The sequence below is a fragment of the Anopheles coluzzii genome, chromosome 2, assembly GCF_943734685.1.
Source record: "Anopheles coluzzii chromosome 2, AcolN3, whole genome shotgun sequence".
In the NCBI taxonomy this organism is placed as follows: domain Eukaryota; kingdom Metazoa; phylum Arthropoda; class Insecta; order Diptera; family Culicidae; genus Anopheles; species Anopheles coluzzii.
In genome coordinates this window covers 17,343,645-17,366,407 of record NC_064670.1, presented here as the reverse complement: position 1 = coordinate 17,366,407, position 22,763 = coordinate 17,343,645, and the positions used below count along the sequence as shown (strand labels likewise).

The 22,763-nt window shown below is 46.2% G+C and overlaps 1 protein-coding gene across 2 annotated transcripts in view; it reads right to left on the bottom strand.

Annotated features, from left to right (window-relative positions):
• The window catches only part of LOC120953568 (diacylglycerol kinase eta), a 45,399-nt gene extending 25,290 nt beyond the window's left edge, over positions 1-20,109 (bottom strand). Inside the window, exons 1-2 of one of the 2 annotated variants that reach the window (XM_040373629.2) lie at positions 18,854-20,109; positions 16,021-16,131 (exon numbers count right to left, since the gene is read on the bottom strand). In XM_040373629.2, the coding sequence (XP_040229563.2) occupies positions 16,021-16,131; positions 18,854-18,976 (234 nt within the window). In that variant the 5' untranslated portion in view covers positions 18,977-20,109. Of the gene's footprint in view, positions 1-7,196; positions 7,512-16,020; positions 16,132-18,853 lie in introns of those variants that run through there. The other variant, XM_040373630.2, reaches the window with a different exon arrangement.
• Between the last annotated feature and the right edge of the window lie 2,654 nt (positions 20,110-22,763).

Sequence of the window (22,763 nt, the reverse complement as noted above, 5' to 3'; positions counted from 1 at the left end):
TGAGAAATCATCGGAGTTGCTTGTTATGTTAGCATGAGCTGAACATATTCAAAGCTGAATTGAATTTGAACGTTTCAATATAAAGTACGAACCACACGAACTATGAGAGCTTAATATGTTGCACAACTATTATTATTTATTATAATGCTTTATTGATAAACTTTCCGATCAAGCTCTGCTTCACCTCTAATGTATTCTCTTACTATTTGATAACTTTATTGATATCCTATAGTTTATGGCTTGTTTCATTCATTCTTTTGTACAAAGAAAAATGAAACCCATAAATGAAATATTCCGTCGTAATATGGTTTTCATTGTTTACTGGCGTTGTGTTACGTTAATAACTTCACCTAGCTATAAATCAACTGATATAATAACGATTTTAGATTGCTAACCTCTAAAGCTCCCAAACGCACATACACACACACATATGTATATATCGGTGATTGCAACTCAACTTGATGTTTGTTATCGCTTCGCTAAACTTGTAACAGCGATATGCCGATAAGAACCATTTTGTCAGAACGTTTACATAGGTCGATCGTTTCCCGTGCCGTTTCACAAATAGAGCAGAAATTGAATTCAGCACTTCGTTTGTGTAAGCGATGGTAAGCGACCTGCAACACATCAAGCATGCACGAATTGGTTGTTGTGCAGTTTGAACTTTAGCTGGCGCAGCCGGGAAGATTGCGCTCTGCCCGGTCGTATCGCTCCTACCAGTCACCGCAGCACAGTGCTCTGCTCAGGCATAAAACTTTACTATTAGACTTATGCTCTGTTGCGTCGTCAGCAGCACAGCCGTGATGTGCACGGCACGGTAACGATGCTTTGTGGGAAGGGATTTCAATTTAGCAAACACTCTAATTTCCGATCGATAGTGCCGTCATCATCATTTCTACACCATGGTGAGCTCGATTGCTTCAAGCACAGCATACAAAGGAACTGTCCGAAGTTGTAGTCAAGCTACTGGGTCCAAGAACAGATAATGGTTGTTTAGACAAGAGTTGATGGAAACAAGCGCGTCGAGCGTTGTTTGACGTATGGTTTGCTAGTGGGATTTACATCGAATTGTTTATCAATGAGCTATTTAAGCGTGTGACAGAGCTTCCCGATTCCATTTGCAACAGATGTCACGTGGTATTACAAATCAAGATGTTTCAATTCAGTTACGATGTACACTATGGTACATTGATTTACCCGAATGTATGTATGAACGACTTTTTTTAGCATTACATTCTTGTTCACCCCTACTAAACATGTCGATTCTATAGAACGTCATAAAAAAATAAACCAAAAGAGTAAACCACACTATGATCATTTGCCACTATGAACCACTGGTGCAAATTGGGAATGGTTTTCCTATCGGTCCCAAACATAAATTTCCACCCGTTTTCTACATCACGTCCTTCCACCCGTAAAGTTAAGTTCGGAGTGAAAATACAATCAGGTACACTAGGTTGAAACATACACGCTCAGCCCTAAACAATCCCTTTGGTGACGCCGATTCCATGGGAGCATATTTTGGGACCGTGCACATGATAGAAACACCTCGCACAACGGCTCATCGCCATACCTTATCGTGGTACACCGTTCCAATTATGGCATCATAAAAATATACACGAAAAACTACAACCTTTCGGATATCAGTGGTTGCCGTGTTGCCGAGAGCAGGATAACTTTTGCCCATCGCCCAAATACACATACACGAGAGGAACACGCGGGGAATGACGCAAGAGTGACATTCATGGCCGTGTTTGGTTTGGGTTTTGGGTCTCTGCAACAAGCTGCCAACGGTGGGAAATGCCGTATGAATTCACATTACCAAAGAAAACGAGGCAACAGAAACAACAAGAAACCCAATGCAGAACTTTCTAATATCATATTATGAACATTTCACCCGGTATCTCCTCACCTCCTCACGCACAACACTACTACTACACTGTAACTTAACCGATACGGTTACAAGTTGTGCATACTTTACCTGCCCACCGAGAGTCGTGAAACCTTATCAAGCCACCCATAATGCATCCCAGAAGTGACGAAAGGCCAAGGGCCGAGTCATTTGTTGGGCTGTGAAGGTTGAGCGAGAGTTGGTAGGGGATATTTCTGGGAAACTGACGCCATTATTGACATTTACCGTTCCATCGCTGGGAGAATATTCGTACCAAGAAATGCGCGCCATGAGTTATGATGGTGATTCCCATCTAATACCGGCTTGGGATAGTGTCCGACAGTTGGCAAACGAGTTTTGATTGCATTTCGTTGCGAATTTATATCCGGTGAGTGTTTTTGAGTATATTAATCTTTCTCTTCACTCTTACCTTTAGCAAAGCTTCACCGGGAGTAAGTAAAGAAACGCGAATGCACAGAAAGCTATATAGCAGCACACAGTAGTTGCTGCTTTTCCGTACCTTTGATGAGCAGTGTGCGTCACACACATTTCGTGATGACCGTGGTTGCGTTTGCAGTGTTTCAAATGCGCTTAACACTCTAACGCCGTGCACAAACACATCTGTTAAAACCACATGAATTCAATTTCACCATTGCATGCCGTACCTTTTTGGTTTAAACAGTTCCGCGAAAACCGATCGGAGCGAAGGTAAAAATAGTAATTGACTTTATGACAAACATCGATATTTGCGGGGTTGTTATCAAATACACGAGTCTCCAGGCGGCTAAAATACGCGGAATCGAATATCGAGCCTGTCTGCGGCCGATACCGTCCCAACAATCGCTGACCGGGAGATGGCAGCCCTTTCTATCGCCACAAACTCAAAAAAAGAAAGAAAAGAAATAGGAGAAACCGAAAAATTGGATACAAATGGAAAACCATTGGAATGTTTGAAGTTCAATGCTTTCGGCTAGAAATTTCGTACAAAGTCAATTACACCGGATCAAAGCGCTTGGTTCGTGCCGGGATGGGGCAGTGACGTACATGCCGTGAACATCCCGTTACAAAAACACGGCACCCAATCTTGCTGCCTGGCCAATCTTGTTTCCTCCCGTTCCTTCGAAGGTGATGCATTTCTTCTGTAGCTTTTGCTCCATCCGAAGCTTTATGCCGCATGTCTACAACAGGTAGAATTTGTTGTATCAATCAATCAGCTGCACGATGGTACGGTACGGATTGATCATGCGGAAAACAAACTATTTATCGGTGTGTAAGGACTTTTTCGTATTTAAAAAATGCTTTAAAAATAAGGGCTTAACATTTGTAAATGTTTACAAACTCTTAAAAATGCAGCAACCAAAAATCCACCAATTAAATAAATAACTACGTTCAGAAATAAGAGACAGCCCAAGTAAGTAGCATTAAATAAGTACGCGTGGTAAGCAAAACAATTTCCAGGCAGATGGATCAATTTCTATCTTACTCGGCCCATGCTGTCTTCTATCTTGCTCGGCCCACGACAATCCGGCAAATACTATCGAAATGCAATCTGGAGAGGTATTACTAATGGAACAATATAGGCAGTTCATGGAAAATTAGCTACACATTTAATCATCCACGTGTGATTGATTTTATGCGACAAAGACAAAGCTGGCCACGCTCATTCTTTCCAACCATTCATTCAGCATCAAACGCTGGACATAATGGTTTTCCAACGAAAAGCGATTTTGGACACATTCGAAAATACATATCTGTAAGACAATCAAACCTACACACACACACACACATTCGGGGTATCATATCAAAAAGGCGATTGCATCGAGGAAGGTGACCGACACAACAACACATCACTGGAAGGATTCTACCATCACCGTACAACAACACTCGTTCTTAGCGGCAGATATTATTTATAGGCGTATCCGGGAGGTATTAACTATTAATAACTGTATCTTACTCTACGTCAGTAAGAATGTTTAGGAAACTATGCGCACTGAGCAAGCTGCTCTCAACATCTGCCGGTTGAGATTTCTGCAGCAGGTAATCCATCAAGCTTTAGCCCCGATGGCCCGCAACCACACCGTACAGTGGGTGTTTCTGCGTAGCGAAAAGACTATGAGCGAACCAATTCCCTATCCTCAAGACCTATACATTGTCCTTCCTTGCGCATGCTTTACAACGCTATATAAACGAACCATTTGATTGAGAGTCAGCTTCCAATTTATCACCATTGCAGGCAATAGCTAAGTGATGCAATATGTTGCCCGAACGCAATTTCCCAATTCAATTTCTTCGCTAGTTTCCGCGGGGAAAACCATTGTCAGGCTGGAAACAATCAAGCAAGGAAATGAAAGGAAATTATTGTACGCCATAAAGGGAGGCATGGGACCATTTTGATTGATTGAAAACGGGGCACAACGGTACGCACCGCAACGGGTAGTGTGACGCGACACCAAGTAATTAGATCATCTTGCTTGCTAACACACACACACACACACACCCATCCCATTTTGGTTCATCTCATCTAATCGCAAGGCCAATCGAGCAACGAAAGAGACAAGAGTGGGAGCAGAGCGCGCTGGCGTGATACTCAGTGCCAAATATCCTGCTCCAGTCCGGTCCAGCGAGACCTTTGCGCGTCGAGGTCGCAATTGAGGTCAGCTGGTACAGCTATTTAGGTCATTTATTAGACCACCGGCGGATGTGGCGGGGCCGCTGTGTTGATGTGTTTTGGCGGTGCTCACTGTGGGGACGGGCGGGTTCATCCACAGATGTCTATTTTGTCCGTCCGTTCACACTTTGCCTGCGGGCACAGAAACGGGCGATGAAATTGATAGCATCTTGCACCCACCCACCGGTTTATGGTGCATGTATACAATCATGCCCGGTCTGAAACAAACAGCAAACTAATGAAGATAGGTGCACTTGGTATTCTTTTTTCTCTCTTTCTCCAGAACAATAATCGCACTTTTGTGTTGCCAACTGAAGGATACACAATAGCGCTTGCTCAAACAATGCACACAGCGTACAGCCCCTCGTAGACCGAAGCGCGGTGGTGGCGTGCCTGGGGAGATACATAAAGCGGAACAAATGGGTGGGAAATGTTTTTTCCATCAATTTTCATTACCTTGCGATGCTATTAGCCCTTCATTGTACTCGTGCATTGTGTCCTGAGCAACGATTATAGGCATCTCGGCATATATGTTATGCCACCGCCAACCATTGCCACCTGACTCGCAAAGGAACGTCGAAACGGTGCACGAATGATGAAGGCTCTGGAACGGTTTTTTCCTGTTTATTTTAGCTGCAAATTCTCTCACGACTGCTGGCTGGGTGATGGCCGCAACGCACAATCTCTGTTCGCATCACCATTCGGTAAAGATGGTTGCTCAATCTGCACTAACGTAACACACAAGCGGGACAAGTGGTACAGTCTGAAACACTCGCAGAACTTCTAACCTATGCATCTCGCCCCATCGCGACTTTTACTTGAGCGAAGAAGGAAATTCGTTCGCGTTTGGATCTATCTCACGTTTCGGTTGTACCACTTGGAGCAAGAATGAATCAATATTCATTCAATATGCATAAACATTGTTGTTTTGTTTATGTGAGCTGTTCCGTCGCTGTAGTTGGCGGGTAGCCCCAGAGCACCTTACGTATGGTAATGCTATCGCTCGAAACAAAACAAAAAAGTATACTGTCAGCCTGTCAGTACCACAGAGCGAAGATGTGCTCTGGGTACGTTTGCCCCTAACGTAGCACGTTCATAAATTCATGAATACTGGTGAAGCCGTCCTGCATTCGATCCAACATTCGCAGGATATCGTACCGGTCTGTGCGCGGGCAGAGGCGTAATGATGCGAACAGTATAGGTCACATGGCACAGATCGTAGGCCCACGGAAGCGCATCAGCTTGTTACGTCATTAGCGAGAGTACTGAAATATTAATTGAACAAATGTCCACCGGATACGGCAGCGTTCAAGGTAGTGTGAGTAATTGTTGCGGTCTTGTTTGCATTCGGAAGTACAGAACACTTTTTGTTAAGCCTTAGGTACGCAAAGCGACGAACCAATTAGCAGCACGCCATGTCCTAGTTCTGTCAATCAATTGGTTATCAAAAACACTATCAAAACTATCGAACACTGGTCGTCGAGTAAGCTGCATTCTTTGAAAATAGTACATCCTGTTCGCTAAGATATCAACGGAGTCTTGAAAATTCGCTTGTCGATTTTGTTTCCACATTTCATCGAATTTTATTCCGTGTTACTTCACTATCCTGCCATCGCACCTTTTACATCCACGTCCAATATCATCTAACCCTCTTATCTCGGGATGGTTTTCCGATCGTTAAACAATTTGTGAAGGGACGGATCATGGTTTTTTGTTCTGTCTGATGATCAAACCGCTCCATGAAAAGGGTCAATGAAGTGATGCGTTCGAAACCGATTCGCTTTTCGCACTCGTGTGCCGGTGCTTTTCTTGCCGCAGCATTATCTTTTGCACGGGTCAGCACAACCTCCGCCTTCACCATCCCCTTTCGCTACCATTTGCTGATGCTGCCTCACACAAAAGATAAATAAATACAGCAGCTCCGAATCGATCGTTGCGTTTCTTTTTCTTCCCCACTCTCTAATCGCAAGCATCGGCCGGTTTAGCCGGTAAGCGCTTATAAAAATCAATAGTAATATCCAATTATTTTAGCGTACCTACATTTTACGCATTGATAATCTTCAATCGAGATGCCGACCATGCTGAAGGGAAACGGTGCACCGCTTTGAAAAAGGTACGCCCGTGGATTACACAGCTACTACGGGCGCTCGAGCGCACGGGAACATCTTCACCCCACGAGGTGTGGGATGCGCTACACCCGGGGCCCCCATACCTGTGCGTTAGTATTAATCGAAAATCGAAAACCGTGCAACGGGTTCACCACCTTCATTCGGTGAAAAATAATGTTATGCTTCACGATGTTCATTGAGCTGACACAAACCGATGCACACGAGTGAACGTTTGCGGGCACACCGTTCGGGCTTTGGGGCTGTATCCAATCATAGGTAGGTGTATCCTTCATCAAACAAAGCTACAGCTACACTTTGCAATTATATTGTGTCGTAAGTATGTACCTTTTACCGTCAGTAAATGGTAAGATACACATTTAAACATTCAAACATTTAAATGCTTCTTTCACCATCATTCAAACAGCTATTTGTGTCAACTTCGATGCATGCAGCAATCCTCTTAAGCGATTTAACCTCCCGATAAATGCTCTTACCTCCCAACATTTTTACATCAATTTGGTGCACTCACCTCAAACCACGAAAACACTTTTTGTGCTGCTTCAGAAAGGTCTCAAATTGCTGAAATTACTGCTGCATGTGTTCATATAACTTCTACAAACTACCACATCGGCTACAACTATTAGCAAAACTTCTAACAACACACACACTCACATACACTGTCTAAAAAGAATAAGTTTTGCACTGTGCCTTAGCATCAGTTATTTTCTTTTTTATGTAACTTTCAAACACTCACTACCGTTAACCGATGTTATTCGTATACGGCCGATTACACATTCGCGTTAAAAACTTGTCCATCAAAAACATCAGCTTGGCAGAAATTCTTATCTAATGACTATTTACAGCCTTAAAGTCTTAAACATTTTCCTCTCAGGTTTTCTTTTTTTGGAGAAATAACGCACAATTCTAAAGTGTTTCTTTTTTCAATTGTTTTACTTTAGTGGAGTGATTCTAGCGCTAGTTAGAATAGGTTGTCTTTTGTAGGTTCGATTATTGCTTATATATGTATCATACTTTGGAAGGTCACTACTAGTGAGATGATTGATTGAACAGCTATACGGGTATAACAGCAACGACTTAATGTATCACTAATGCTTAATATAACTAGGCTTTGATTTTATACTTGATTCGGTTAGTTTGTTGGAGGCTTCAGTTTGAGAAAAGGCATTCACTGTTTTGTGGTTTTGGCGATAGAGGGTTTGGTACCTACGTATATTACGGTGCTCACTGCAGGCTACTGTTTTGCGCTGATATTGCTTACGGAAGAGTGTTAATTTATTTTTAAAATGTTTAGAATTTTGCTTAATGGCATCGTTTTTTTTTTGTTCGTAATTCCGAGTTTCTAATAGATCAGACGTAGTGTAAAACACACTTACACACACACACAATTCTTCTCACATTCGATATATTTCACGGAAAATGTTTTCCCTCTCGACCGATTGTTGGCACTGCACGATGACACGCTTGCTAACGTTGGTTCACCAAGATTGCACAACGTTCTACTACAGCATCACTTACGTGCGCGCTTAAACTTGTCCCGTTTGCCGGCGGGTTTCACTTCGAGCGCCAAGAAGTTCCTGATTGTCCTGCTTAACACAGCTTCTGCTAGCTGTCGTCCACGTGCACGTTTTGGATGAGCAAAACCACCGTGCGAACAATTCCTCTTCTACCGCTGCGAAACACACCGACGTGGTCCCGGTCCCGTGTGTAACGTTGGCTGGCCTGGGGCAAGCTTCGTGCCCGATGAAGGCGGTGACTGTGCGCAGTTTTGGTTAGGCTAGCGCGACTCGCTAGAACCCTGCTTCTGCACTGACTGGCGACCAGGGCAAGCGTTCTAGTTTTGATTCTTTCCTGGCGGTACTGCGGCAACCACATCGGAATCCGGCCACGGTACGGGTTTTGCGAGAGATTCGCTTCGGATCCGACTCTCCGCTCCAGCGCGCGAAACCATTGCACAGCGGTGGAGCAGAGAGCCAAACCTCTGCGAACCACCACTGCAAAGAGAAGATGGCTCTGTCCGGATGGGTCTGAGGTCTGGTAGGATAGGATCGGGAAAACAAAACGGTGAAAGCGAAACCGCACCGGTGAAGTTACGCATCGCTGTGTGTACGGGCGAAAGAGCAACCATTGTCGTTTCGATAGTACTGGTCGTCCTTTTCGAGCTGCTGCTGCCGTTCGTGCGCCCGAATCCTCTCCCAGAGTGCCAAGGAAAAAGTGTACTCTCTCACTCTCTTTCCGTTGAACGTGGGAAAAACGTGGGAAAATCCAAAGCAAAGGAGGATACAGGAAGCGCGGATAGGGGCCAGGCAGTACATAACAGCATCATCGCATCGGGAGATGAGTTTTCCCGAAATTTCCCTCCTCCTCCAACCGCCCAACCGGAAAGGGTAGGGTAAATTTTTCGGCGATCGTTAGTCACACGCTCGCTCGAGTGCGTTCGGTAAAGAGTTCGCGCCCAAAACGGGCTGGCCCGAAACGACAGCCTAGACAAACTGTGTGCGCGGCAATCGTCCGTACACACATACACCTTAAAATGAAGTAGCTCAGGTCACGGTACGAGCATGGTGAACCTAATCCAACAGTTACAAAATGGACCGCACACCGGGTGACGGAACCTTTTTGGCCCGAGCATCATGCTTTATGCTGTTGCCCTAGCCTTACCCGTATATTACCGTCCATTTTTCATTCGCCAACCTTTCGCTGTAGCTTTTATGTTCGATACTCGTCCGTGTCAGTTGTAAATGGTATTTTCTCTCTCTCTCTCTCTTTCTCTCTTGCTCGCTCTATAATACCATCCCAGATGGAGTTTACCGGTGTGACATCTGAGCCACATACAGCATTAGAACTTCCCAAATGCGCCAGGCTACCCGTGTGCTTCGCGCTATTACGTATGCTTCGATGGTCTAAACCCCGAAGAAGGATAAGCCTGGCGGATGGAAAACTTTTGCAGCCAACCCTCAAAATTGCACAAAACTCACCTTCTGCCTCATCTATCATCTAGCGAGGGGGGAAGGCGAGCCGAACGAGCACCGGTACACGAGGATTTTCATCTTGTCAATTTAATAAAGCACAAACTTTCTCCCATTCCTACGTATTCTGTGCCCCGATGGTTCTTGTTCTCATTTCACCCGAACCAGACGAGTTACACGATTACACGATAAAACATGGTAAAAGTTGAGAGCATGTTCATAAATGGCCCGCAGACGTTACATTGTGGCAGCTGTAATGTATTTCCCTTAGCTATCCTAAGGTCGCACAATGCTCCGTCCGTCCATCTCGTGAATGGTGGGCATTCAGGCGGAAAATGGGCAAGCACCGACATGAATCATTCACTTTGTGCGATTATTATTTATCGAAACCTCCATTCCTCAATCATCATTTACAATTCCTTAAAATCGCAAAAATGTAACGTCCAAAACAATTAAATTAAATTATCAACTGTTGAATGTAATGATACATTCTTTCGTACTTTGGCACGATGAATGTTATACAATTTGAATAATTTATGAAAACATTTCACCCTGACTCGCTTGCTATAAATTCTGAGCCACTCTGTTTGACTCTGTATTTCACATTGCAACACTTTAACAGCCATATTTAAAAAGCTGAATGAGAATTACAATATTTGATACTGTTTATGAACACCTGAAATCATCAAAAATCTTGATTGTAAATGTTTACAAACCTTGTCTTGATGTTAAGTTTGGAGAAACAACAATTTATCAATTTCTAATATTGGCTCCTCAGATTATACATGCTTTTAAAAAACACTTAAAGTTTAAATCTAATGCTTAAATTGAGATACTAACGAATACTATAATCAATACGGCTGCCATTAATCTAGTGAGTCTTTTGAAGTCCACGAACCAGGAGAAAATTCCATTCCTTTCAATAGCAGGTAAAACGCTGTACGTATCTAACTTAAAGGAAAATGTGTACCTTTCAAAGGGTGCTGGATTTTAGCCTTCACTTCTTCGTGGGTATGTTTTTCTTTGTATTTTATGATGTTGTACATGAGAGTCTACAAACATTGATTCGGTATTATTTAGGATGGCTAGACCTTGCCCAAAACAAAACGTAATATTTATTTATGTTATAAGTCTTTTCTAATAATTTATTCAATGTTTCCTCTAATTGGCGTAACGTCCTACGCGGACATGCCCGGCCTATACAGGCTTTCGAGACTTAATTCATTACCACGTAGCCGGATAGTAAATCCTTGGTACGGGGGGGACGGTCCATTCTGGGCTTGAACCCATGACGGGCATGTTATTGAGTCGTTCGAGTTGACGACTGTACCACGGGACCACGCCAATGTTTAATCAATGTTTATTTAGTATAATTATTCTCCATCATCTCAAACTCAGATCAGATGAAAGTGCATGATTGATTCTTCTTGCAGGAATGCCAGTGTAAAGCAATCGGTCGTTACAACTTCCAAATACACTAAAATCTTGTGTTGAACCTGTAGGTAAAACCCTCAATTTGTACAACTCTGTCGGTGCAAATTTTCTCGTTTACATACTCACAGTTTTATATACTAGCTATCAGTAATCTGAGTGTTTTTATCTTTGTTTCGCAGCGTCTCTCTACACCTGTGTCACTCGTTCCCACTTATTTGAATCTCATCCACTCTCTCGCTTTCTCTTTGTATCTGCCAGTTGCTCCGGGTCTCTCTTTTTTACTAACATCTCAAAGGTCAAAAACTTACCAAACCATACTGGAGGAAGGCAGGGAAAAATATGAACAAACAAACAAACAAAAAAATCACTAACCTAATCGATACCACTACCCTGTCTATACCATATTCCTTTCCGCTTTCTTCCACTTTTTACGCTGGTCCCCGTTCGCTAGTCCGCCTTTTTTACGATGCGCAACACATGATTACGATTACGCTCGTCTCCTGTGCACGGCGTACCGAGTTGTCGTCGGCTGCCTTCTTTTCCTTCCTCTCGCAGCAACGCAGATCGATGTGTACGCTTCGTAGCACGACGGTCACGAGACTTTCGTCTGCCTGCCACCCGACCAACAACCTATCGCGTACCGCTGAGTGTGCTCCACTTGCACGTACCCCGCATTCGCGATCGTTTCCATTTTTGCACTCATTTTCCAGCAGCGTGTAGCCTTTCGCTCCCATTTTCGCACCAGTGGCAAAAGAAAAGTAACGCTCTGCCGTGAGACTACGGTGTACGGTGTGTTGCTCGTGATGCAGGCACTCGCTCACGCTCGATCTCTCTGGGCCACTTTTACATAGCGCAGCTCTTTATCTTGCTTGTGACGGCCGGTAGCGTTTCGCTTTTCGCCGTCGAATTCCACCCCGATCGCCGGTTTCGAACCGGTTCCCGGTGCGATTGCTCACGTGTCAAAGATATTTCTACGCCCTTGCTTCCCATCCCAGTAGGGTCTTTCCCTAGTTGGTGGTAGTAGCACGAAAGCGAAGTAGTTTTAATCCAAGCTGCCCGTATCGCATCGTAACGGGCTGGAGCAGGGGAAGACACTGTGGGTGGTTCACGTTAGCTAAAACGCTCCCCCAAACGGGCACAATTTCACAGCACCATTACGCCAAAATTCATACACGTGGAAGCCACTTTCGATAGTATTTGCTTCCATCTTTTTCAAGTGTAGTTTTTTTTCCTCTTTTAGCATGGAGGCGCATGGTCGCTGACTTCCGTCGGTACGCATGCAGTCCTTAGAATTCAACCCATTGCGTGCGCTTATAATTGGGCGTGCAGATTTTGTGGAATAGTACGTTTCAAAAGAATTGAATACAGAGTGTATTAAACAGCTTTAATTCATATAAACCATACGACAGAATTAATACTATCACTAATACACACGATGTATTAGATTCAATCAATGCATGTATTTAATAAAATACACACCTGTGTGCAAGCAGTTTTAAGGTTTTCGTCATTTATTTATAGACAGTTTAATGAATGTCGATCTTGTTCAGAGTATTGACAGTAAATATATTCATATAACAATTATATTCCAGGATCTTTTAATGAATGCACAACTCATGTATTTTATAATTAGTATTGCTATATTTAAAATCAATACCTGTAATTTCATACTGTACTACATTCCATTACGACAATCCTGTGATCATAATCACAGTTCTGCAATTCATCGAACGGCGCATTGCACTGTTCTCTTTGAAAATTTATTACTGTTAATTAACAGTACTGTACAATTGAAAAGAGAAAAAATGAACCGCCAAATATCACCCTCACACGAGTGATTATTCAGTCCGTTATGCAATAAAAATATGCAATGAATGAAGCATTTTCTCTTTCATCTGCTTCTGCTCTGCATCACGGTAACAGATACCAGATTAAGCCGGAGGCAATATAATAAACAAACTGTATGACGACACTCGTGCGAGTGGCAGCAGCATTGCCATTGAGTATTGCATTTCAGGCCCACTGCCGAACAAACTTTAACCGTTTTAAAGTGATTGATTATTTTTATTTGCAACACCTTTGCTAACGCTCACCAACGACCAAATGCACCAACGACACCGGTGGCTGCTAATGGTAATGCCATAAAAAACCTTCCATGTGTTGTGATGCTATTGCACAGTATTCGTCGCAGCCACGATGCAGTGCCGTGTTCGCGATTGCTCATTAGTCGTCGGTTAACCACGGCCTCACGCTCTTGCAATCTATTCTTAGGCATTAGTGCAGCTACACTTCACCGATTTAACGGGCTGGAGAAATAAACCGTTCTCGGTCCGTGCGTTGGATTGCTTGGTGCAAAACCTGACGCACCGCCACCAACTACCGCTGCATTTGCTTCCATTTGCTAATGGTGTACATTAGCTGTGGACCGATGGCACTGCTATCGGGGTGAATTTACTAGACGCATTTGCTGCAGGCGATAAAACCATAGGGTTTATGATTTAATTAGTAGAAATAATCTTCAAAGACAAAGTAGTTAAGATGCAGAATTTTATTTTTATAGAACCTATTAATGATAAGCGTAATGATTACGAATGTAAACCTAATGATCTCATATGGCCGCTATACTCACAAGGATTTACTTCAAAATAATACCACCAATAGTTATTCAATTCAAAGCGCCCGATGAGTGTAATAATACCCCACCACTTAATAAGTAAGCATTTTGAAGGAGTATTATTCTTATTTAAGCATTTACATAACACAGTATTGCACAGCATTACTGTCTAATGTTTATTATTATTTTAAGTTCCTCTGCCCGCTATGGCTCTCTACTATTAACAACCAGCTATTCAGCGTTTTACATCCGTGACCAGAATACCATTACCATTGCCGATAATTATTTATAGCTATTCGGTAGCTTTACCTCCAAAAGGAGGACCCGAGTGATGAAGCCTGGCCGTCCACCAACGACGACGAACACCAGCACCACCATCCAGCCGCTGGAACGGCCGTGTGCAATTGACCAAAACGACCGGTCAAAGGTTATGCGGCGCAAACCTAATTTTCCTTTTACCGAGCAAATGCTTTTGCCGTGCAGCCATGTATACCGACGATACTAGTACCATTCGTATCCTGCAAGGCTGGATCAGCCGCCACCACCGTACAATTTCCTTCTGTAGAGCACTTCTTCCTTACCTTACGTACAAGGTTTGAAAACGGAGCATAATGGACTTTCTCGATCGCTCACAGTGGGAAAGGTGCGCACGGGAAAATGCTTTCAGTTCTAACCCCAAACCGTACAAGAGGTTGATGGAGAATGATGGCATGGGTGAGGGTAAAACGATGTTCCTGCGTCCTCGCAATGCTCGCTGCTGTGAGGCTGCTGCTAACACGCACTGCCACGGAAATGTACACCGGATGTGCACAGCTCCGCACACCATTGGACACATTCAAAGTCCGTCTGAAACGTACACGGGCCACACGCCAATCCTTGATGGATTCCAGTAGCAGCAAACAGCAGCGAATGTCCTAACACAACTTCAGCCCCAAGTGGTGCTTCAGTGGTTTCTCTATGCGCCTTCGAACTTTGTGCACCCACACACACACACACCCAACCAGAAACACGGCTGTTATATTTGATTGCATGTCATATTTTCTCCGCTCTCCCAGCACTACCGGGCGATCGTACGCGAAGCTATGTTTCAACCGGTGTGGCTGCTCCACTCCCAACGCGAGTGTTCATTACTCGCGTCGTCCTGTGTGCAATCGTTCCGGCTGTGCAACTACTCGGCAAACGGAAACACACCGTACCAAGCAAACGGAATCGGTATCGTAGCCGGACCATAACTCAGTGCACAAGGCACTTTTACGGGGACGTACGGGGACCTTGCTGGACGGATGCGACTCCCACCCATCCGGTAGCACGGCAGCCAGCCACAGCGAGGAAACGATTTTCGAGTCCGCTAAGGGGTACTAAAACTCTAGCCATTGTTTTGCTACACCGACCGACTGCTCGGCTCGTGTTCCGCATTGCGTGCCATTTATTGCCGACACAAACCACTTTAACGTTTCCGCGCGGCGGGTGAACGCTGAAACCGAGCGAAGCAAACGGACGCTCTGCAGCAGTGGCGCTGATGCTTGTGATGTGCTCGCCGTATGCTACCGCGGTGGTTTGTCGATATCGGGTCGAATGCTAATGCCGCACCCCTTGCTGGCAGACCCTTATCGATAGGTTAATATCTGGAGCATTGCTAGAGCCCCCATCCGTGCCGTGCAGCGGTACGTCGGTCTGGGCGAAAACGGCCAGCTACTAAGCTTAAGTGAATATTGTAGCGCGTTTCATCCATTTGATTTGGTTTTGTGTTTTGTTTTTTTTCCATAGTGTGCCGATTGCCAGTTGCTCGCTTAGTGAAAGCATTTTAGATTAATTCCTACCTTCCCCCACCATCCCCAAACTCGTTCCCGCTGTCCTGCCCAAGGACGAACGGGAATGAATATCGAAATTCCGCTACCTCCGCCTGCGGTGGAGGACCTAGTCACCGAAAAGAGTCTCGCAATCGCCGGTTAAAGCAAGCGAAACGTGAACGTTAACATGCAACATGTTGCCCGCCGTCAATCAAGCAGATCGGCACCGGACCGCCACATCCTCTTGCTACTGAGGCGGAGTCGCCTTTTTCCGCCACTCGACTCGACGTGACCGTCGTCAATTCGACAGATTAGATTCGTGAAGGGACACCTTGCGTGTGTAAACCTTGCCAGTGATCGTTCCCTTGCCCGCTCGGACTTTAACCATTAAGGAGCGGAAAATTGGTCAGGGTCGTGGTGGAGAAACCTTCGGAACGGTCTAACCACAACACTGCGGAACCGACGGAACTGGGATGTGTAGGTGTGTGAGGTGCGAGTAATGGCGAGCGGGACTGCCGTAATACGTACCTTGCTGTCCTTGGCGTAGTACAGCTTGTGTCCTTTCAGTCGAAAGTACCTTCGACGCCAGCGCTGAAAGGACCAGGTCTGCTTCATCAGGTAACCTTCCTTGACGGCCGTCTGTAAAGAGAAGAATGTCAGCCATACAAATGGTTTGTGAGTTTCTTTTTTAATTATTCAACCGTGTGAGATGTAAACCAGCATCATGAGGAGTTAGTTCGATATCGTGTGGCACATCAACTCTTTACGAAAAATAGTTTGCGAAAATTTTAACTCCTCTTTTTGCATGTCATTTTTAAGCACAATATCGCTGCTGGTGGATAGCAGAATTAGTTTTCCTCAATTTCAGGCCAGCCACTGGGTGTCACTGTCGCTGACAGCTTCTGCATATCTCCAGAGCCAAAATATCGTTTCGTTCCCGGAAGCTCTGACATCAGGGTTGAAATTCACTGTACGCACAGGGTACCCATTTACGGCATCCTTTCCACGTTCCAAACAATGCAGAACCAATGTCCCGGAACAAGCGGCCCATATCTGTGCTACATTGGCAGTCTTGTATCACCTCGATTGTTCTGGACAGGTTTGTTCCATTTTATACTATTCTCCCTAGCAGTCCCGTACACGACCGGATCGTACCCTGTCCCGTCCAGCAATGCGAGACCCACTGGGCACTGTTTCGCTCTTCACTATGGTAGCAGCCCCGAACACGCCCGGTGGTGGGCCTTGGAAACGAGACGTCAAAGCGTAAGGGAGTGAAATTTGTGTTCACGCCAGCATCCATCCGTCCATTGTGTGTCAACGCTATCAAATGCTGGGCAAGCTGAATGGGCAAACCTCCTTCCACCAATCAACATTTTCTGCTACATTTCCCCCCCGTCGAATAACGCACCCGTCCGAGGTCCCGGGGATGGATCGAAACCTAGAGCAGCGCTCAAAACAAAATTTGAAAAAAAAAGCCCTCGACCACCCCCCCCCCCCCCCCCCCCCCCTTCCTACCATTCTCCCGTCAGTCAGCTTTTGCTGTCAGCGCCAAACGCGTTCGCTTCTTGTGCACACGTCATCGTCATCGTCACTTCCGGGTGGGGCTCACCACCTTGGTTACATACAGGGAAACGCTTCAGCACAGTGGGTTGCTGGGAAACCGTGCCGTCCTTACACCGTACGGTGGGTGCAGACGGGTGGCTGTAAAACGACGCATCGCCATCGCAAATGAGGTCAGAGCGGTGAGCCTGGCGTCACATAGCTGCACGAAATCAGGTCAATCAAGGCGACGGCTGGCGTCCTGCAGTCGTGCGAAACATCATCATGACCATCCATCTTCGCGCTCGGTCTGTGTGCCGTGTGGGTGTGTGTGTATGCTTACCTCTCGGGTAAATGATGACGGACACCATTGGTGTAGCACCTACAAGGTAACACTTTTACGGATCGCTTCGTTAGAAGGCCGAATGGTCAGCAAATCCTTCCGGTACACCATATTCCAGCGTATGCGCTCATTTATCTTGAATCCCTCAAAACTACAGGCTACAGTCAACTAGAGGTGTGGTTGATGTATTCCAACAGCCAACACGTGATAGAAGTATCATTCGTTTTGTGTTTTGGGTCCATTCCAGCGCCCTTCATGTTGATATCTCCTATACTACCGCTTACAGAGCTCTCTATGTGTATCTCTTGTTAATACTTCCTATATGACACAACAAACGTAATCGTCATTGGCCTGTTTCGACTTGAAAAGGGCTTGGCCATCTATGAATCATTAGCTCATCCATAGCAAAATAGTTTAGTCCGAATGGACTGCGAATGGAGGTTCGGCTTCGTTCAAAATTTGAGCCCTAGACAAATAATCCTTGGAGGATGTATTACTGCGAGTCCCCTAGCTATAAATCTCGCCTAGCAATCAAGGATGTTCAAATTCCGCACATTTTTCACAACTAGTTCCTTACAGTTTCTCAACTTTCCATATCCACTATGCATCGTCTTTTTCATACAAATAAGAATGATGCTTGAAGTAACTCCGTTGTTATGTTTCAGTCAATAGTCGAGTTTTATCCTAGCAAACAAGTTTATAACCAAACCAATATTAATCAAACAATATCCTTTCTGTGCTGGTGTCAGTACACTACCACCCAAGCTTTCCATTACCGTTTTTAACTCTCTTGCTATCCATGATCCTGGAAGGGCTCTCCCAGTCAGATAGATTGAATAATTCAATGAACAATTCTTCACTAAATTTACACTTCAACTCCTCTACCAAACGATGTAAATAAAGCCACTGCCAACAATAGCCGCATCTATACGGTAGAATGCACCAAAATAGATAAACTTCATTACCTCAACTTCCACACTTCCGCAAAGCGCAACTTCCCTGCCCTGACGGCACACCAGTTCACCAGGTTCGGGTTATTTTAAACACACACACTCAAGTCGATTGTGGCATAATTGATGCAGAATGTCAACGTTATTATGCAACTTAAGTGCCTTTGCGCTGTACCAGCTGCGGCACCGAAACGGCACCACGCTTGAGGGCACCTCCGTTCTGCGGCAGTTTAACGAAGCTGCAAACGAGCCACCGGCCTCGGCGGCTAGCACAGCCACGGCGCCGATGCATTCTTCGGCACCGGAAACGAAGGAAATTTAATCATCCTCACTCCCCCCCCCCCCCCCCTTCCAAGTGCCTGAAGTGGTGTGTTTTTCATTCGCTTATCACGCTCACAGCAAGCCGCCGCCGCCGCCGGCAGCAATCGAATTTTGCACGGCTGTGAAGCGACATTATACCAGCTGAAATGCAACGCGCAACCCGCCCGCCCCGAGACCTTTCAGTTTCTTCCTTCCCCACGATACCTACCGCTGACTTGACGTCCTTCTTGGTAGACAATTTCCGGTGGAATATTTTGGCCGGTTCGGTTTCATTCTCACTTTCCGACGATTCGTCGCCCGTCCGCGGGCTTCCCTGAACGGCGGCAGCCATACCGGTGGACCGGTCGGGTTTCCGGTGCTGCTGGATTAGAGAGCGCTCCGGGCGGGGCGCGTGAGGGTGGGTGCGCACTACTAATTGTGTTTACACAGCCTCCACTTTGCCCGAAGGCGTGACATTCACATACACACACACACACACACACACTGAAACTGCTGCTTCTGGTGCCCGTTAGCTCTTGCAGGGGCTTACCGCTACACCAAACAGCAACGGAATGATGCACAGCCGATTACACACAAGCCAACATTTCTGGTGGGACAACATGCACACACACACACACGGACGTGAAGGGTTTGTTTTGCAGGGTTGAGGATAATTTATTTATATTACCTCCGTGTCTGTCACCAGCAACCGAGTGCACTTCAAGGATCAGAAAGCTACACCAACCCACGGAGGATACACGGATAAGATAGGCGCGTTTTGCACTGGAGCGCTGACTTTTCGCTGCCGGCTACTTCGATGCGTGTGCATGGCAGCACCGAGCACGCCCTGCAAGATTCGCGCGCTCTATGTTGTGTCCGAAAAAAGTTCCCCGTAGTACACACAGGACACAGGTCTCAGTATTGCGTCTAGTCACTCTCTCTCTCTCTCTCCCTCTTTTGCTCTTTACTCTCTGTGTTGACCTAGTTTTGGCTCTCGGTGCTTCGTTTCTTAGTGTTACTACATTTTCTTCGCTTCATCGTAACGGCGTACGGATCCTTCAGAGGCACACACACAAACACACGCCCAGGCGCACATGTAGACCGGTATGGTTTGTCTTGCTCTCGCTCTCTCCTTCTCTCACTTTACTTTGATACATTCTGTAACACACATTCGCAGCACAGCGAGCCAAAATATTGCTAACGAGGGGTTCTCGCGAACTGCCGGAAGAAATGTTAAGAAACCTACAGCACCAAACAAACGAAAGGTTTAATTCATTTCGAAATTATCATTCCATCCTTAATGTACACTTACTCCTCGTCAGAATAAGACTTTGATAATACCGATACTTTTACGAGATCCGATCTGTAGACCAATGCCGCCGGTTCCGTTTCCGTTTTTTTCTAAATTTCACACTTTTCTATTCTTCACGATAAGAAATCGGTCGTAACCATGGCTTTGGGAAATTAATTGGCAATGTCTAGCAGCAATCTCTCTCACTTTTTTTCTCTCTCTTTCTATCTCTCTCTCTCTCTCTCTCTTTGTCTCGTACTCTAGCTCTCCGGTACACACCTCCCTGACGCACAGCATCATCCCGAGGAGCGAATTTTCTCAAATGTCAAATTTGCGTTACTGATAAGTAGCGATGCTCCGATGCTCTTATGCAAACTGAGGGCCATACAGTGTGCCAAACCTTTGTCACTGATACACTGTTTGCGATAAAAATTTGTAACAATCGAGCCACCTTTCTTTGTCGTTGTACTTCTTGCTCCACTTCCCGAAATCACAACTTCCCGGGAGTTGCTAATACAAAAGGAGGACCGTCGCTTTTCACAGCCACAAACTTGCGGGAGAGGCAGCATGAGTACAGTTTCACACCGTGCTTGAATTTGCCACCTTGTCGATTCACTTTTTCGTCGTACCAGTACTGGACGCTGGACGATTTCGTTCGTAAAGCAAGATTGTTTCGAATGCCAAGGTTACTGGCAGTGCTTGCCGTGCCTTGGTCGCAAGTGGCACTCTTCAATCCCTCGAACCAAGTGCGGATCGGCGCGGATAAGGCTGCGAGCCATCCTGTGACAGCCGTCGGAACTTATTCGTCCATTCTATCGCCACTCGCTACATCCGGTTTGAGGACCGCAAAAGCTCCGGTGTCAAGAATGGACAGCCACTTATCCACAAACACCTTGGGATTTGTCGTTTCTCGCGTGAAAAACAGTGGAAGCGATACGGGTACGGGAAGAAAGCTTACATGCCCCACTGGCGGAGAGGAAGGAGAAAGAAGCGTTACGTATTGCGGCAAAACCTGGCGAAGGTACGCTAGAACCGAACACCGGACAACACAAAGAAGGAGCAGAAAAAAAAACACTTCTTCTTCCGTTTAGCAAGTAAACCGAACTACTCTGGGCTGGAGATGGCGGAACCATTGGTGGAGACTAAAAACAGGACACTACACACTGCACTGCGTTGCTAGCACCAGTACGGCAGCGCCTACACTACTGGCCCGAAACGCACATCCACTTGCCAGCGGAACCCGTGCACTGCTCCCACTGCGGTGTGGTCGCGCTACGCCAGGCAAGCCAGTCGGTTCGCTCAGTTCCTACCGACGGACCGAACGGGGAGAGGGGACGGGGCAGGAGACGCGGGACCGGGCGCGCGTTCGCACCCATGCAGGGCTCGGCACTGGGACACACATACCAGCACAGCGAAACCAACCACCGCGTACCGCCGAGAAGCAACAGGATCCGTGTGTTTTGCAAACGGTTTCCTTACGCTGCCTCTCAGGTGTGTGTGTGTGTTCATGCGATCCAGAGTCGGGAAATGGAGAAAGAGAGAAAGAGAGAGAGAGAGAGAGAGAGAGAGAGAGCACTCGATTGAGAGCGTGCACATCCTGGCACAAACCGCATCACAAACTGGAACTGGAATCTGCCACCCTTCTCTCGCACGCAGGTAAAATCGGCAGGCTTGTCCGCGGCAACGCACACCACCGCACAGGACGACTAACCCACAAACACTGGAACTGGTTCCGTCCGTTTCTTGCAGGCAGCCGAAACCGATGGAGTTTGATAGATCGTCTTGCCTTACTCCGAGCACCGGGGCGCGGTGGTGGCGTGCTGTCCGCAGGGAAGGATCGGAGTGCACTTTGCTGTGCCGTTGACTGGCGACCAGGAGAGTCGGAAAATTCCAAGCCCCGCTCAGCACTGCCGTTTTCCCACAAATAGCGGGAACCAATACAAAACGGTCCTGCTCACCCATACAACAACAAGCAAGTGTCGCTCACTGGACGACTTATTACATTTATCTCGATGATACACAAGTTTACTACACAACCATGCACACATACACACGTGAAACAAAAAAACGGAAAGCATTCTTGTGCCAACTCCACACACACACACACACTCAAACTGTATGGACTGCGTGAACGCAGTAAACAGTTTCCAATGTTTCTTTCTCCTCTACGCTCTCTCGCGCGCTTTCTCGTGCTCTGTATAAAATTGCTCTTTCTCTCTCTCTCGCATTATTTCACGGTTTACTAATACTAATCGCTTCCACTCTCAGCACCATGCGTCTCCATTTGGTTGCTATTAAGTTTCTGGCTGTGTGCCTGTGTGTGTGTGTGTGTGAATCGGTGTAAGTGGGGCAGATGTGATGGGGTCTTGCTCGCACTACGCTTTGCTACGCTCTCCGATTGTTACCAACGGGGATGACTGCGGGGGGATGTGGGTCAAATGCTGTAACAAACAACGCGCGTTAGACGGCAGTGCGTATCCTTTCGTCACGCACCGATGGTTGCCTGTTTGTGTGCCGGTTTCGTGTAACTGATTTCGCTGAGCGCTGTTGCCACCAGTGCCACCGGAGAGCACGGCAGCGCATAGCGAGCGATGAAAATAGCGAGCGCTTCGGCCCCAAGCCACGCGGCGCTCAACCTCCCCACTGGCACCGGGCCGCACCGGCAACCGGAAAATTGTACCTTCGCGTGTAGTGATGAAACCTGGACGTGTAAAACCTGCTCCACGAACGGTACGGTGAAGCTGTCGGTGTGTTGGTGTTGGTCGCCCACCGCACACCGTAACGCTAGGCGGATACTACGAATTTTACGTTTCTGTTTGGCGCTTCGTCTCCCCACCTGGGCGAACCG